This window comes from Mesoplodon mirus (genome assembly GCF_964341445.2).
Source record: "Mesoplodon mirus genome assembly, chromosome: 15".
Classification (NCBI taxonomy): Eukaryota; Metazoa; Chordata; class Mammalia; order Artiodactyla; family Ziphiidae; genus Mesoplodon; species Mesoplodon mirus.
Window position 1 is genome coordinate 68,721,513 of NC_138991.1, and position 18,156 is coordinate 68,739,668.

The 18,156-nt window shown below is 43.5% G+C and overlaps 1 protein-coding gene across 5 annotated transcripts in view; it reads right to left on the bottom strand.

The window, feature by feature from the left end:
- The window catches only part of RALGAPA2 (Ral GTPase activating protein catalytic subunit alpha 2), a 284,049-nt gene that overhangs the window by 72,811 nt on the left and 193,082 nt on the right, over positions 1–18,156 (bottom strand). For all 5 annotated transcript variants that reach the window (XM_082643726.1, XM_082643727.1, XM_082643725.1 and 2 more), the window contains one exon: positions 6,156–6,283. In XM_082643726.1, the coding sequence (XP_082499852.1) occupies positions 6,156–6,283 (128 nt within the window). The remainder of the gene's footprint in view (positions 1–6,155; positions 6,284–18,156) is intronic.

Below are 18,156 nucleotides of genomic sequence, written 5' to 3' on the forward strand. Positions count from 1 at the left end.
TTGAAAACAAGGAAAATCTTTTCCTGTTTTCAGTTCTGGGTGCCTCCTTAATTTACATGACTTCTGATGAAACAGTTCTTATGGTTCTGAGATCGCTGTTGTAAATTTGTTCTACAACCTGGGGTATGGTTACTTGCAGGGGCCAATTCTGGTTTATTATTATTATTATTATTATTATTATTGTGTTCTCAGGACTTTGAGTTTTAACTGATACACAGTGACACTTTTCTGCCACCTCCCAGAGGAAGAAGCTGGAGGACAAGTGGGATGGGGTCCACGGTGAGGGCCTCACGCAGCACCGCTCGGAGCGACCCTCTTAACCCGATGTTCCGCAGACCGCACGCCCTGCGGCTTCACTGGCTGCTCGCCTGGGGCCTCCCCCTTTTCTATCTCACAGAAAGTTTTCCTCTGTCTTCTGAGAGAGGGTCTGATAGCCAAGAATTTATCAAACGCTTGCTGCCTTTATTAGGATGTACCTTGGAGCCGATATCGAGCCGCCGAAGTCCCCATCACAGCTCTAGTTTACCTTGGGCCAGCTCAGAAGGTGGATTAGGAAAGCACGGCGCACGCCCCCACGTGGACTGCGACTCCCCACCCGGCGCATTCTCCATCCCCGGCACTCTGACCCAACCCGGGAGCGTTTTCTTTCTCGGAGGTACTACTGTTATCTGGTATGTTTTTGCCTCTTTCCTGAAGTGATTCTGCTCTGGGTCCTGCTTTACCCAGTTCTCCAGGTGAAGTCTGGGCACTCTGGTACCAGCCATGGCTGAGCCCACAGGGACATGCGTCCTGCTTGACTGCCCTGCCGAGGTGACCACCTTCCACTTCCCCACTCCTCGATTTTCTGGGAAACTGTTCTCTCCTTTTCCTCCACCGACCTCTCTCTCCCCCTCCTCCCAAGCCTCCTCTTCAGACTCCAGGGAGCCTGGCCTTAATCCTCTTCCCATTGCCCTCCACACCCGCACATCTAGCAGACCCCACCCCAATCAGTCCACCTGCCTGGTGGAGGTGCCCAACCTCCCCCGATGAGGCCACAGACCAGGCCCTCACTTCCCCTCAGGACCCCTTCTGCTGCCCCTGCAATGCCTTCATCACCTCTACCTTTCTCAGGAGTGTGTGTGCATGTGCACGTGCGTGTATGTATGTGTACGCGTGTGTGTATGTATGCATATGTGCATGTGTGTGTGTGGGTATGTATGTGTGTATGCACATACACGTGTGCTTGTGCGTGTGCGTATACATGTGTGTGTGTGCGTGCGTGTGTGCGTGTCCGTCCCACGCTCTGCCGTACAGAAGCATCCGTGGTTCTCAAACATGATGCGTTCTCCCAGAGCTTGGTCCGAGCAAATGCTGTCTCCTCACTTGGAATATCGTGTTTATATTCCTATTCCGGGCGGCCAGGACAGTGCCTGGCATGTGGGAGAACACAGTAAATGCTGACAGATGCGTAACTCGCTCTGTGCTGTCCCGTCTGAGTCCTTCTCCTACACTTAAGTGTGTGAAGACAAATGGAGGAACGTAAGGTCTTCCCAGGAGAAAGAACCAAAAGCCCAGGGGAGAGGGAAGAAACAGGATGGTTACAGCTTTAGGAAGAGGGGCCATTTTTGAAAGTGTGTAAATTGAGAACACGACTGAGCAAAGATATGAAGAAGTCATGAGTCTAAGAGAGATGCTCTGGAATCATCAAGTCTATCTGCTAATTGAAAATGAAACTAACTTTCACCTGTGAAAGAGTGGAGGCCACCTACCTTCTTGAGGCTGCTGGGTCCTCCCCGTCAATGAAGACAGTTCCAGGGAGGAGGCGGGGGACATCATTGAGACCACTGTGCCCCCGGAGGGGACGTGCACTTTCAAAGGCCACCATCTGTGTGGTTCCGGGAGAACCCCTCCTAATGGGCACACCGCGGACTGCGGCAACCTCTCGTGACACAAGCTCTCCGAGCAGGAGCACGGAGCCCTGACCTGATGGTTCTGGAAACCTCTCTCAGCGGACCATGGTCTGATTTTGGAATCTCGAGTTGGCTTGGGACCTGTAAACACCACACGTGTGGCAAGTTCCCCATCCACAGCCCTCCAGACACAGGCCTGGGCCCTCTGATTGCCCACGAGGGGCAGGGAAAGCTGATGGCAGGTGAGCTGGCCCTCATCGCTCTGGAGGGCGGGGGCCGCAGGATGAAGGCTCCACTCGATGGACTGGACTTGGCCCACGGAGGGGGTGACTAGGAACCCCCCATGGAGGAGGTGACCAGGGACCTGGGAGGCACAGGGGTCCGGCTGAGACGTCACTGAGGGTGCTTTCCAAACAGCCCTACCGCCTTCACTTTCTTTTTGGATCCCATAAGACAATGGTATTTTTCAGTCTCCTACGAGCCTTCAACACACACTTGCGACTGTGTGATCACTTAGGCGAGGGTACCCCAAACGAGAACTCCTCTGATATTGACTTTAAGCTGGAGTTACTGTTTGAGAAAAGATCTCCAAAAGGCAAATTCATTCCAACAACGCCCCCAGTCCTCAGCTTAATAACGAACATTGTATTTTCTTGAACATTACTGAACAAAGTTGATATAGAAGTAGTTAAATATTATACAGAACTGAATCTCAGTGGACAGTATTTGAAGGCAGCTGAGTATCAGTCACTAGCTGGGGTGGGGGGCTGGCTCCCTGGGGAGGCCATGCTCCCCATCTGAACCAGAACTCGCAGTGAACGCAGAAAGGCAGCTACGGTGTCCTAAGAAACGTGAACAGCCAAGGAACCCTGTGTGTCCTTAGCTGTGTTACTTCCCTGTATTAGCCAACAATTTACTCTAAGAATGATGACATAGAAGGAAAGGGGAAAACGGCACGTGGTTCCCTTTCCGGTCAGTCCTTCCTGACTTGTCCGTAAACTGAGGGTAAGTTTTAGCGTGTAGGGAGAGTGAAATAAAACCAGGTAAGTTAGTTTTGTGCCGTGTTTCCACCGTCCTAGTCAAAACAAAATATATCCACGTACAAGTTATGAAGTATGAACGGGTGATTTTGGTGATTTCATACATGAGTTAAATGCTTTTATATTTGCATATTAAACGGGCACTGCACAATATAAAGAATGATAAAATTAATGCTAATAATCTAAATTTTTTGTATTTCTTTACTTAAACTGATAATAAATAGCAAATTAAAAAACACCATGACAAGTCAGAGAAAAACTGCAGGAGAATGGAAAAAGCTTTATATTTTAGCATCTTTAAAGGCACTTTCCCTGCTTTTTGAATAAAGGACCCCACATTTTCATTCTGCACTGGGACCCAGAGGTTATACAGCCAGCCATGGCTGCAGGGGTGTCTCAGGTATCACTGATTTCTCAGCCCTTGGGAGGGCTTGCAGGGGCTTAGGGTAGTGGACCCTACACCCACTCCTGACCTCTTCCCCTGGCGTCAGGCGGCTGTGATGCTGTCCTAGGATGTGAACTTTCAAGGTGGCCATGAGGTGAAAGTTAGGGTCCCCTCGGCTCCCCTGGTCCCGCTCAGAAGACCATCTCTGCTGGAAGCTCACTCCTACGGCTGACCACTTGAGAACACTCTGAGTCCCTGTGTTTGCTCTTGTGCCCTCCGCCTGGGACCCGCCCCTGCTCCCTGGGGACAGAGCCTCTCGCATCCCCCCAGCTCGGCCTCCAGCTCTCTCCCTGGCCATCTCAGCCCCGTTCCCCAGTTGCCCTGGAACTTGACTAGCTTGCCTCTCTTCTCAGGGTAGCACGGGGCAAGGACCATGCCTGCCTGCTTCCCATGGATCTCGAGCCCAGCACTGGGCTGGGCAGATCCTGAGTCCACACTGACTATTTGTTTGGTAAATGAATCAGTGCAAGAAGACACCCATGTTAGGATGTGTTAGGTTATTCAGTGTTTTTCAAAATTCAAATCTAGGGCTTATCTCAGTGAAGCAACGAATTCCAGACATTAGTTGTGACACCAACTAGCTTAGACTTTTGCTAAAGCATGTGAGGACCAGGATGTTATAACAAAATGTTAAAAGAGCAGTTCATTATTAATAGCCTAGGCAGATATCTATAAATATTAAAAAAATTTTAAATTAGTAATTTTTTAAAGAACAAAAATACAAACAGCCCCACCTTCCTTTTCTCTTATTTTTTCCACTTCTCCTAACTTTTCTTCTTCTCATACCTTTGGATTCTAGCCTGAATATTAGCTCTTTTGCAGGCAGAAATTAAAGAATAGAGTAGTTAAGTGATTGCAAAGCTTTCCCCATTAATTACATCTCTATAAAGATTTCTAATATTTTATTTCTTGTTTCAAATAATTTATTAGTACCAATTACATCTTCTCAAGGCATAATGCAAAAGAAAAATGTTTAACATTTTATATTGATCAACAAAGTAAGTTTTGTTACTTTCTTTTTCCTGATTTCTGTACTAAGTCATCCTCCAAGATGTCGACCTGGCTATTTCATGGGTGATTTTGGAATACAGCATTTTCTAACTCACGTTGGCATCAGTAGCCCTAAGCCAGCACCCACTTTAGTCAAGTGTGGTTGCTTAGAGAGTTTTTAAAGTGATGCTGAATCCTATCCTTTGAACTTTTAAAAATATCGTTTTCCCTTAAACCTGATTATTCTGAAGCCACGTTAATTCTGACTTGAGAAAGCAATGTCCAACAACACAACAAAGCGTGGCTCTTATAACAAGCAGTTTCATAAGTGGAGAAGGTGGCGTGACAAAAATCACAATGGACTTACACAAGACGGAATTTTCCTGTTTGCAAATGGCTTTTTCATGCCTTGGTCCAACGTCCTTGACTGATGAGTGTCCAGCTCATCATGCAAACCGACAAGCCAGTTGCTAAAAAGGTCTTTCTCATTTCTGCCAAGAACCTCTCTCTAAGAGTCTGTGAAATAAAAACGCCACGCAGAAGGCTGAATCGACACCAGCCGTAAGATTAAGTCCAGAGTGCCGTGGAGATCACTGCACAGAACGCCTTCTCCCAAACACCACCACCACTGGACAAAGCAGGAGGGAACAGGCCGAGGGGATAATGCTGCCCAGGCCCCCGGGGAGGGACCAGATGGGACCTAATAGCCCTTTTCTACTACTAATTTCGATGATAATTCCGAGTTGCCACATGGCATATGTATTGTTTTTAACCTAAAGACAGAATATCTGTCAATGAAGTGACCAGGATTTTAATGAAAGGTATTTTTCATGCACTGTATCTATTCACACGTTATATTTCTCACCCACCCCTCATCCCCACTCTCCAGCAACATGTCACTGATGGTAGGGTTGCGAGAAGCACCGAGACAGAGGTCCAACACAATACGCTTATTATCATTACCAATACTAATTAGAAACAGAGATCCTGAGTTTTATTAGGAGGTCGGATGCCTTTTGCAGCGATTTTTTTTTTTTTTTGCAGCGATTTTATGAAGTTGCCTTAATTTCTTTTTCTTATGGTCAGGGGTCATGCCTGACTTTAAAGATGACAGCATGCCAACTAATGTTGGAGAAAAAAAAAATTACACTAGTGAAATTTCTTCTGTTTTTAGAGAGAAGACCAGAAATGAGAGAAGGAGATATTAATGATTTGCAAACATGACAAAAGGATTTCCAGCCATTCTTACTGATGAGTTTAAGTACAACTTTGTTGAGGGTGTCTTTCCCTGTCCTCCCGACCAGACGCAATGTCCCTCTCCCCCGACCTCCTGCAACACCATTTGTGCTTCTCTGGTGGCACTTGCCACGTTCTTTGATTTATTAGCGTCATTTCTGGTAGGCACTTGGAGTGACCCCGTTGCATTTTCTCAGCACCCCACCTTACACACAACAGACTGCAGCAAACAGGGAGGGAGGAGGAGGAGGCCGAACTTGGGGAGAAATACCCCAGGAGGAATGAGCATCTTGTCATAGGCACCACTTCTTAGCATAAACATACGTGACTTGATTATGACAATCAACTCTTCTAAGTTTGATGTAGCACAAAATTATTATATTTAACATAAACTAAGGAATGGTATGAAAATCACAGTCTTCTTCAACCCAGATTGAAAAAACTTCCCTCTTCCCTCTTCCACCCAGTTGTTAAGACTTACCTCTCGCGAGAAGGTGCCTGGAAGCTGGATGCTGGGACGGTTAATACATTACACACTTTAGTGCAAAAAGATACAAGCTCTGGTAGAGGGGGATGAGGCACTTCACGGCCCTGCTGGCGTTGATGCAAGTGGCACAGATAAGGCTTGGCAGGAGCTGCCCACTCACGATTGCTCCATCAAACAGGGGCCCAAAAAACGGAACCTGTTGATTCAAGACAAAACAAAACCAAAAAAACAAAACCACTTAATTAAAAAAAAAAAAAAAACAACCCAGTAAAAGTCAAACCAAAGACATGAGAACAGCTGCTTGATGTCTCGCACCTGTCACAACTGCACAGGCTGCCACCCACAGACTGGATGCTAGACCTGGACCCAGTTCCAGGGCTTTCGGATCAAGCCAAGCAGGATTGTTCCACGACGCTCCTCTATTGCGAACTCTGTGGCTAAAGTTCTCGTGGCAGATTGTCACCAAGTTCTTCTTTTCCTTCTTGCGTTGTCATTCACGGGAGTGGCACTGTTCTTTCTAAGCATCTCCACTGTGTGGATTACGCACAGTACACAGCCGGGCCTCACTGTACACCCCTAGCCTGGCAACCTTCTGAAACCAGTTTTGGAACTGGCAATATTTTTGCATGAATCCCGATGCATGTCAGCTCTTAAAGGAGATGACAACTGTCCCCACAAGGTCCTTCTCCTTCTTGAACCTTCTTTCCCTCTGCTTCCGAGACACTGCATTATCCACATTTCCTTCTACTTCCTTAATAGAGACTCGGCTTTCCTTCATGCCTGGGCCACCCACAAGGTTTTGGTGCCTGTCTTTTTTGGATTTCTTTTTTCTCTCTCTCACTGTTTGTTTGTTTGTTGGTTTGTTTCATTAGAATTTCATCTAATCCATTCACTACTATGGAGATTGGCAGTTCCATGTGGTCAACGACTGGGTCTTCCTTATAACTCTTGTATTTATTCCTATCACTTACTTATTCATTTATTCAAAAATATTTATTATGTGACAGACACTGTTTTATTGACTGGGACACAGCAGCAAATAACAAAAAAAATTCCTGATTTCATTGAGCTTACAATTTATTGGAGGTTTCAGAGAATAAACAGTTTAAATACATAAAATATGCAATATGTCAGGCAGTAAAGTGCTAAGGTGAAAAACAAAGGAGGGAAGAGCAATGGGACTCTTTCTCGGGGGGTGGGGTGGGGTCCTCCAGTTAGAGGTCGCACAGCCAGGGGCACTGCAAGCAAAGGACTGGACAGAGGGAGGGGTGACCTCAAGCTTCGAGGACGGCTGGCGGGAGAGCATCCCAGGCAGGGCAACAGCAAGTACGATGCCCTGGGTGGGAGCAGAATCCATATGTTTCAGCAACAGTAAGGAAGCCACGGTGCTGAAGTCGAGTGAGCGAGAGAAAGCACGGACGGAGATAAAGTCAGACAGGTAATAAGAGGGGCTGTGAGGGGAATTTTATAGATCTGGATTTCCGCTCTGAGTGAGGCAAACGCCTTCTGGAGGGTTTAGGAAGTGAGGGATATGATCTACCCTGCTTTGTTTTTTTTTTTTTTTTTTGGTCGCGTTGCACAGCTTGCGAGATCTTAGTTCCCCGACCAGGGATCGAACCCACAACCCTTGGCTGTGAAAGCGTGGAGTCCTAACCACTGGACCACCAGGGAAGTCCCAAACCTGCACTTCAAAGGTATTGCTCTGGCTGCTATGCTGGGAAAACTGCGAAGAGTGAGCATTATGGAAACCAGTTAGGGAACTACTGTGTGATCCAGGCGAGGCGTGATGCTGGCTTGGATGCCAGTGGTAGCAGGGGAAGTGGGAAGGTAGAGCTGAGAGGATTTGCAGAAAATTACTAATGAAGTGGGAGAGAAAAAGAGGCATGGATGATGCCACGGTGTGTGGCCTGACGACCGGAAGGTTGGAGCCACCTTGTCCTGAAAGACTGGCGGGGAGGGCCATGAGCTCAGTGTTAGACGTGCTAAGCTTGAGATGCCTTTTAACTGCCCAGTGGTGATGCTCGAGGGCAGCAGTGGACACATCGAGTGGGAAGCCAAGGGGGAGGCTCAGGCTGGAGATTTGTAAGAGTTATTCACTGACACCTGGTGCTCACAGCCATGAGGCTGGATGTTCAGACAAGATAGGGCACGTACAGGGTGGTATGGCCATAGCCCAGGATGGGTATTCAGATGAGCAAGGAAAGAGGTTCAAGAACTACATCCTGTGGCCCTCCAATGCTTAGAGGTTGGAGACATGAGGAAGAATTATCGAATAACACTGAGGAGTGGCTGCACGTGGAGGAGAAAAACCTCCAATGAGTAGCACTGACCCTGGTACACGGCTGGAATGCAAATGAGTAAAATTCATTAATATTTGAAATAATTTAAATAAACTAATAAATGTGGGTCTCCAGCCTAGGTCTTTTGACTCATGTCAAAGACTATTTATCTGTAGAACACCTTTTCTGTGGTTAGAATTGGGGGAGGGGCTTGGCATACACAGTGAATGAAAGACTATCTTTGCCCGTAGGAACTGACATGAGGAGCTGACACAAGAAAACTATGCGCTAATATCCTTCAACAAAAATGCAAGAACCCTTTATAAATTTTTAGCAAATTAAATCCAGCAATATATAAAAAGGACACTGTATCTTGGCCAAGGGGTACTTTCCATAAAAAAAAAACAAGGTTGGTTCAATATCCATAAATCCATCAATGCAATTTACTACATTAATAGAATAAAGAAGAAAAACCATATGACCTTCTTAATAGAAACACGAAAAACACAGATAAAATTCAACACTCATTCATGATAAAAGAAAATAATTCCCAGCAAACTGGGAATAGAAGGGAACTTCCTCAATTGATGAAACCTTCGAGGGAAAAAAATTATGGGATAATTCATGGTAAAACAATAAGTGTTTTTTACCTAAAGACCTGAAAAGGCAAGGATGTCTACGCTCACCTCTTTTAGTCAACATTTTTAAAGGTCCTACTCATTACAACAAAGAAAAATAAAAGAGAGGAAGAAAAACGAAAGGAGCATAAAGATTAAAAAGAAGTAAAGTAATTTTTGTTCACAGATAACATGATTATGTACATGAGAAATCCAAAGGACTTTAACTAGAACTAATAAGTGAGTTGTGAAAGGTCACTGTATACAATATACCCTCCAAATAATTGTATTTTTGAATGTTAGCAACCAATAATTGGAAAATGACATTTAAAAATACTATTCATAATGGCATCAAAAACGTCAAATACCTAGAAATAAACTTGACAAAAGATATGCAAAACAACTATACTTAAAACTACCAAACATTGCTGAGATAAATTAAAGGCAACCAAAACAAACAGAAAGATGTACAATGTACATCGATAGGAAGTTTCCATATTATAAAAAAGTCAAGTCTTCTGAAACTGAATTACAGATTCAGTACAAAACAAATAAAAATTCCAACAAGCTGCTTTTATAGATATGGACAAGCTCATTTTAAATTTACATGGAAATGAAAATACATAGATTAGCCAAGACAATAATAATAAGACATATTACCTGATTTCAAGAAATACTATAAAACTATAATAATGACTATAACATAATATTGGAACCAGGATAGACAAATATATCAACAGAACAAAATATAGAGTCCAAGAATAGAATCACACATATATGATAATTGATTTGCAATAAAGGCAACATACCAATTTTATGGGGAAGAAAAGTCTGTTTCAATAAAGACACTGAAACAACTGCATAGACATATTGAAAAGTGAACCTTGACCTCTACCTCGTACTACACACAAAACCGAGATGGATCATAGGTTGAAATATTAAAGCTAAAACCACAAAGTTTCTAGAAGGAAACATGAAAAAATCTTTGCAACCTTGGGTGAGGCAACGATTTTTTAGGGTACAAAAGGTACCAACCAGGGACTTCCCTGGTGGTCCGGTGGGTAACACTCTGAACTCTCAATGCAGGGGGCCCAGGTTCGATCCCTGGTCGGGGAACTAGATCCCACATGCTGCAAGTAAGAAGTCCGCAGGCCGCAACTAAAAGATCCAACATGCCGTAACTAAGACCTGGCACAGCCAAAAAAAATAAAAATAAAAAAATAAAAGTACCAATCATGAAAGAAAAAAATAAATTGGACAATAAGAATTTTAAAAATTCTGCTCATCATGAAAGCGAAAAGGCAAGCCACACATATTCCACCAAAGTGGATATATCCTAAATGTTCATCAACAAGAGCATGAATCAAAATTTGTGGCATGTTGACTCAATAGAATAGTCCACAGTAATGAAAGGAACAAATCTATAACATCATGGGAATGACCCTAATATAATGCTGAGTGAAAGAAACAGACACAAAGAAGTTCATACTATATAATACTATTCAAAAACAGGTAGAACTAATCAATGTTGACAGAAATCAGAATAGCGGCCACTTTTTGGGAGGATTGGTGATTTCTGGGGGTTGGTAATATCCTGTGTTTACATCTGGGTAATTGTCTACTTTGAGGGGCTTCCCTGGTGGTCCAGTGGTTAAGACTCCATGCTCCCAATGCAGGGGGCGTGGGTTCGATCCCTGGTTGAGGAAGTTCCGCATACTGCATGGTGTGGCCAAAATAAATAAATAAATAAATCGGCTGCTTTGAAGACATTCATCAGGCTGTGCATTTACAATGTGTGCTCTTTTCCTTATGTTACATTTCAAAGAAAATATTTTTTAAAAGACAAGTAAGAACATAGACGATTCCAACAACACAACTGACAAACTCATCCTAATGGATACATACAAAATACAGTTGCAGAAGACATATTCTCTTCAAGCATGCACAGAATTTTTTTTTTAATTGACCATATTCTAGGCCAAGGATATAGCCCGTGGGGCCTAATTCCAGCCTGGTGCCTTTTTTGAATGGCCTGCAAACTTAAGAATGGTTTTTACTTTTTCAAATGGTTGGAAAAAAATATTTTGTGACATGACATTATATGAAACTCAAAATCAGTCCAAAATACAGTCTTACTGGAACATGGCCACTCTCTTCACCTGTGTCTGCTTTCACACAGCAATGGCAAAGGCGAGTAGTTGTGACAGACACTGCATGGGCAACAAACCCTAAAATGTTTACTACCTGGTCCTTTAAAGAAAAAGTTAGCTGGGCCCTGTTCTAGGTCACAGAGCAAGTCTCAAAAAATGTGAAGGGGCTGAACTCATAAGATTCGTATTTTGTGCCCAAAGAGCTATTAGTTAAAAATCTACAGCAAAAGGAAAACCAGAACAAATCTCTATGTTTAGAAATGAAGAAATACTTCAAAATAACTCAGGGGTCAACAAAAATACTGAAATGAATATTTTAAAATATGTTAAGCTAAATAATAAGGAAAATAGTGGATATTATAACTTACATGTTGAAACAGTACTCAGAGGAAATGTGTAGGATTAAATGCTTATACTAGAAAGAATAAAGGCTGCAACTGAATGAGACAGGCATCCATCTCAAGAAATATTGGAAAGCCAAAAGAATAAAATAAACTCGAAGAGTAAAGGGAAAGAAAAAAAAAGGCAAAACTAGGCATTAATGAAATAGAAACGCAATAGAGAGAATAACCAAGATCAAAAGTTGGTTCTTTGAAAAAAGTCTAATACAATTAATTGATAGGTCTTTGGCAAGATGAATCAAGAAAAGAAGAAAGTACAAATAAATAATATTAAAAATAAAAGGGGGACACGACCACAGATGCTTAGAAAATGTGTATAGCTTTTTATGCCTATTAATTTGGAAATTTAGACGAAATTGCTAAATTTCCAGTAACATACAACTTAGCTAATATAGATACAAGATGATACATAAAAACCATAATTCTATAAGCTTTAAAGTAATTGAATCACAGTGAAAAAAAAAAAACTATTTTAAAGAGGAAAAGCCATCCCAGATAGCTTTACTGGCAAATTCTACAAAACCTTTAAAGAACAAATTATTATTTTAGAGACAATTCCAGTGTATAGGAAAAGGGAAACCAAACCCATTCATTTTATTAGGCTAGTGTAATCTTAATAACAAAATCAGGAGCCAATCTCACTCATGAACATGCATGCAAAAATCCCAGCAAACTTCTAGCAAACCAATTCAATAATGTGCAAAAAATAATAAAACATCATGACCAAGTTGAGTATATCCCAGGAATATGTGTGGGTTTTCATTAAAAAATCAATCTATATACTTAACTACATTAGTAGTAGAAATGAGAAAAGTCAGAGGATAACCTCAACAGATGTTGAAAACAGTGTTTCATAAAATTCAAAATTCATTTATGATAAAAAAAAATTCTTAGCCATCTTGGAATAGACGGGAGCTTCCTTAATCTGTTAAAGAATATCTACTAAACCCTACAGAAAGCACTAAACTTAAGGGTAAAACATTAAAAACTTTATGTATGTAAGAGAGAAGAATGTCCCCTTGATCACATCTATCAACATCTGTGCTGGAGATCCTTGCCAATACAGTAATGCAAGAAATAGAAACAGGAGATTATGAATTAGAAATGAAGAGGCAAAACGGTCATTATTTCAGATGACATGATTATATTCACAGAATCTCCAAAAGAATCTACAGAAAATGCTCTAAATTCATAAGAGGGTTTATCAAGGTCAATGGACACAGCATAAACAGAAAAATCCTACTGCATTTCTATCTACAAGCAACCAATGATTAGAAACTGAAATGAAGAGATACTATTTACCACTGTATAAAAATATGAAGTCCATAGGAATAGATCTAACAAGGAAAGTATACAGAAATCTTTAAAACTTCACTGAGAGACGTTCCAGTAGTCTAAATATAATAAGTGGAAGGATGTATCTGTTCATGGACTAGAAGACTCAGCATTTGTTATTTCCCATCCCAGACTGATCTGTGGATTCAACACACCATATCTGATGAGCTGATTCTAAAATGTAGATGGGAATCAGAGAGGCCAGGAAAACCTAAGACATTCTTGAGGAAGAACAGGGTAGGGGCTGGCCTCATTTTACAGCAAGTTACATCATAAGCTGTAGGAAGCAAGACAGTGTGACAGAGGTCCCCTGGACCCAGTGGAGCTGAGTGGAGGGGCTTACATGCAGGAAGATTGTTGAAAACTCATTTCCCATGCTCACTGGGACATACTGCCATGTGAGGGTGGGATACTGACTTATAAGATATGATATGTCCTTGGAACCAGGGACCTATACATGGTGGCCTTTCTCCATAATCAGAATACTCACATCTAGGTATAGCGGGGGAAGGAGAGTGCCTCTCCCTTTACTCCTCCTGACCCACATGTAAGTTTTATTTATTTTTTTATTTTATTATTATTATTATTTTTTGCGTTACGCGGGCCTCTCACTCTTGTGGCCTCTCCCGTTGCGGAGCACAGGCTCCGGACGTGCAGGCTCAGCGGCCATGGCTCACGGGCCCAGCCACTCCGCGGCATGTGGGATCTTCCCGGACCGGGGCACGAACCCGCGTCCCCTGCATCGGCAGGCGGACTCTCAACCACTGCGCCACCAGGGAAGCCCCACATGTAAGTCTTTTCTTTTGCTCCTACAATGCTGGTCTCTGATGTTAGTTTTTAGTATGTTAGTATGGAAGGGAGCAGCAACCCTACCAGAAGAAGGCACTGTGGTTCCCCTCAGTTGGAAGAGGAAACTGCCCCTGGTTATCAGGCTCCCCAGATCACTGGACAGCAAGGTGGTACAGGGAGTTCCGGGGTGGCCTGGGTGAGTGGCTCTGCTATACAATGGGGACGGGGAAAAGGGAATCTCCTGTGCACCCCGTCCTGCTCCCACGCCCAACGGGAAATTTAATGGAAGACTACATCAAGTATTAGGCCTAATTATTACCTCAATTCATCACTTCGTCCCTGTTGAGCATGTATATTCACAACCAACTAAAGCTTCTGCATGATGACCAAATCCTGGAGATTAATAAGATTTTCCAAGACCGCTGACAAACCATATTTCCTTTCCAGCTGTAAATTAGGAGATGCATGTGGAGCCCCTCTCATGTGCTCCGTGTTGAAAGGAAGAACAGCCGTGAGAGGAAGCACAAAGCTAGAAAGTACAGCCCCAATGATTTTCTCCTCATCCGGCCCGGGTCTAGTCCAAGGCACTTTCACAGCCAGGTTCTCTTGGCCAGATCCCATGAAAGCAGAGAAGACTCGCATCTGCAGAGAAGTTCCTGCTGCAACACTGTGCAGCCAAACAGCACAGGGAGGCACCCAGTTGCTGGAGCAAGGACAAGGGAGAATCCTTGGGACACACAAAGTGATCGGAAATCTCCATTTGATCTGTGGACATTAATCTTTCAAGGACTCAGTCGAGACATTTTGGATAATCAACAACTGAGGTCTGTTCCAGTTCCTCATGGATGACCTCTAGCTTTCAGAACTGGAACACTGCCACGAGATCTAGGCCTGCTGAGCCCCAGGCTGTGCTGGAAGCTGTAAATGCAGAGTCTGGGTGGTGTGACTTACCCAGTTTGGTCAGTTATGCATCCCTTTCTAAAAACTAAAGGCATCTGTTCATAACAAAGATATGGCCACGATTTTTGTGCCCAGCTCTTTGACACTGCTTTTCTCTTGTAAGAGGGGGGTGACTTAATCAAAGGTCTAGGATTCCGCACATATGCCTGTAAAGTGTACACAGTCCTTCATTAATAAGCCTCTGCACACAGGTGTGACAACTAACACTCTTCTACTCAGAAAGAGATCGACGCTACTGGGATTCAAATTCTGGACTTGGTTTGGCTACCCAGAAACCACGTTTGCTACACTTGCGCCAACCGTGGACGTATTTGGAGCCCAGGGGCAGTGTGGTCTGCTCTACCGCCCTCACAGACTGGCTGAAAGGTTCAAATGCTATATTACTGAGTGTGGTGCAAACAGTACGGTCCTAATGAGAGGGAATGTAGGAGAATCGTATACTTCTGAGATAAGGGTGAAAACTTTAGAAGAAATATAAGGTATGTTTCTGAGGCGAATGTTTATTTCCAAATATTTTAATCTCTGTATATGTATAAATATGTTCTCTAAATATCAGAAGATAATATTTGGAAAAAATGGATAATCAGAGGACTCTCAAATTTTGCCTGAAACTTCCGAAGAGTACACAGAACCTTTCTAGGCTGAAAGGGGCAGGGAGATCAGATTTCATCTGTTTCATAGTTACGTATTTGCCTGCTTTGAGGGCTATAGAGGAATACAGAGAAATAAGTCACGGCTCTTGCCCACAGGCAGTTTGCACGGAAGATAAAAATATGTATTCAAGAAGGCAGAAAGATGAAGAGAAAAAAAGAGCTTTAGGGTGAGTACAGACATAACGTTCTATAGCCAGAGAGTCCTCTTCTAGCTTAGAGAAGCCTCAGAAACCTTCATGTAGAAGGCGGACATGACCGTGGGCGTCAGCAGAGACTAGTGGTGGGAGGGGAGGTACACTCCAGGCAAACGGTATAAGACGGGAAGGAAAGGGTGAGGGGGGCACTGGCTCTTTTGCTAAGGCAGCTTCCCCACCACGTACGTCAGGAGGTGTTAATCCAGCTGAGCATTAGTTGGTGTTGTGTGAAAAGATGTGCCTAAAAGGTTACAGATAAATAAAGAGCAAGGGTGTCAACAGAACCCGGCAACGGCCCGCACGCTGCTGCCGAGGGGCTTCCTGGGTAAGTCAGAGGCTGGGCACTAAAGGAGGTAAGGTAGGAGGGAAGCCTAGACTGTGGACTTGAGAAGATTGTAAAGCTCTGGAATTGGTACCTTGGGAAATGCATGGAGCATCAGAATCACTGAGAGATACAGGAAAATACTGAAGAACAGCCGGGGGACCCAGCTGACAGCAGACTCCGTGAATGCCCAGCAGAAATAACCAGCTCGTTTTCACAACTCGTTGCTGCTATATTTGCCCACCTGCAGCCTCTCCACCCACCTAATGTCCCGGGAAACCAAATGCAGGCAACACACAGCACCAGGTAAATTTTCTGCGTTTATTCATGAGATGAAAAGGCCACGATGAAAGCATGCTCTTCAAGTCTGTGCGTGTCGCTAGGAGATACAACCTGGTAGAGGCCACAGAGCTAACCTGGAGATGGTCTTTGCAAACTAAGTGGTCAGGAACCAAACGCAGAAGTCAGGTAGGGAAGAATGCATGTTTTTATACTCGGAGGGAAAAGCCACATTACAAAAAGATGGGAGTAAAGCAAAGGCCTGTGAAGTGAAGAGTAATGTCAATAATGACCACAGTCTCTATGAACAGACCTTTGTGAGCTGGAAAATAATGTTAGAATAAGAGGTCAGGAAGGAAAGACACGGAAGAAAAGAGCTTCTACACATGGGCAACTAGGCATGCGGGGAGATGCCCATCCCCCCCAGAGAAGCCGTCTGGTTACCTACCCCGAAACCAGAACCGCCTCATCACCGATGCGGACAGGGACCATCCCTGGAGATGTGGTCCTACAAGGCTCACATTGAGGGGCAGGCCTTCACGTCCACCAACCAAGGCACCAGGGCGGAGCAGTCCCACCACCGGGGACACCACGTGCCTTGCCCCGAATCCTGCCTTACGAACCGAGGAGAACAGAACCTATTTGGGGGTGTTTCATGAAAATTGCAAACAACACAGTTTCTCACGTTTCTGACCAGATCCCCAAAGTCAACCTAAAACAACCAAAAAGTTATAATGAACAAAGAGAGAATCAAGTGCCAGACTTGAACTAACGAAGGGCCAAAATGAGAGGCCAAAGGGAAAGGAGTGATTTCTGGGTGTGGTTATTCACAGGGCTGTAGGCACCGGGGATGCTGGCTGCACAGACAGGCTGACCCTCACAGGGTCATCTGTGCGTGAGTGAGGTCAGAACCGGTGGTTTCTCAGGGCACTTCTACCCCCCGTGTCTAGGATTCCAGGAGCTGCCAGTTTCCCCCTCTGGGAAGCTCAGGATCCCACGATATGAACTTCTGAACTGAGAGGGTGTGTTCTGGCCCTGCATTTGTGCCTGAGATGCCAAAGTGGGTGACAGATACATCGGTTAAAAAATTGCATTCAAGTATAACAACTTTTCCGTTGGAAAAAAGAAATATCAGTTACGTTATTTGTCAGAAAGACTGAGAAGTCCACGGACTGAACATTTTATAAAAAGTTAAAATGTGTTAAATTCCAAGCACTTCTCATGTGCTCCATGGTCCAGGGTGGGATGTGGAGGGGGAGGCATGGCCCTGTCCTCCAGACATGCACGTGTGTGTGTGTGTGTGTGTGTGTATTTTATATACATTTTACTTCTTTTAGTGTTTGCCCTTGAGTTTGACATATACATTTATAACTAATCCAAGTCCTCTTTCAAATAACACTTACTGCTTCATAGGTAGTAAAAGTACCACATAACAGAATATTTCTAATTCTTCCCCCATCCGTATAACAGTGCTGTCATTCATTACTTATCCATAAGTTATAATCACTGAATACATCGTTGCTATTATTGTTCGGAACAAAGTGTTATTTGTTAGATCAATTAAGAATAAGAAAATAAAAGATTTCATTTTACCTTCATTTATTTCTTCTCTAAGGCTCTTCCTTTTTAAAGTAGATGTGTTTCTGTTCTGTAACATTTTCTCTCTTTTTGATGAACTTATTGTAATATTTCTTGCAAGGCAGGTCTACTGGCTACAGATTTCCTAATTTGTGTTTGAGAAAGTCTTCATTTCTTCTTTCACTTTTGAAGAATACAGAATTCCATGCTGGTGGTTTTTTTCTTTCAACACTTGAAATATTTTACTTCGCTTGCTTCTAACTTGAATGATTTCTGGCTAGGAGTCCAATGTAATACCTATCCTTGAACCTCTATAGTTGTTATTTTTTTTCCTCTGGCTTCTTTTAAGATTTTCCCATTGTTTTTGATTTTTGGTAGTGTCTGTTTGGGCTACTTTAACAGAGTACTATAGACTGGCTGGCTTGTAAACAACAGACATTTATTTCTCACAGTTCTGGAGGCTGGAAAGTCCCAGAACAAGACGTCAGAAGATGGCTGGTACATGGAAGGCT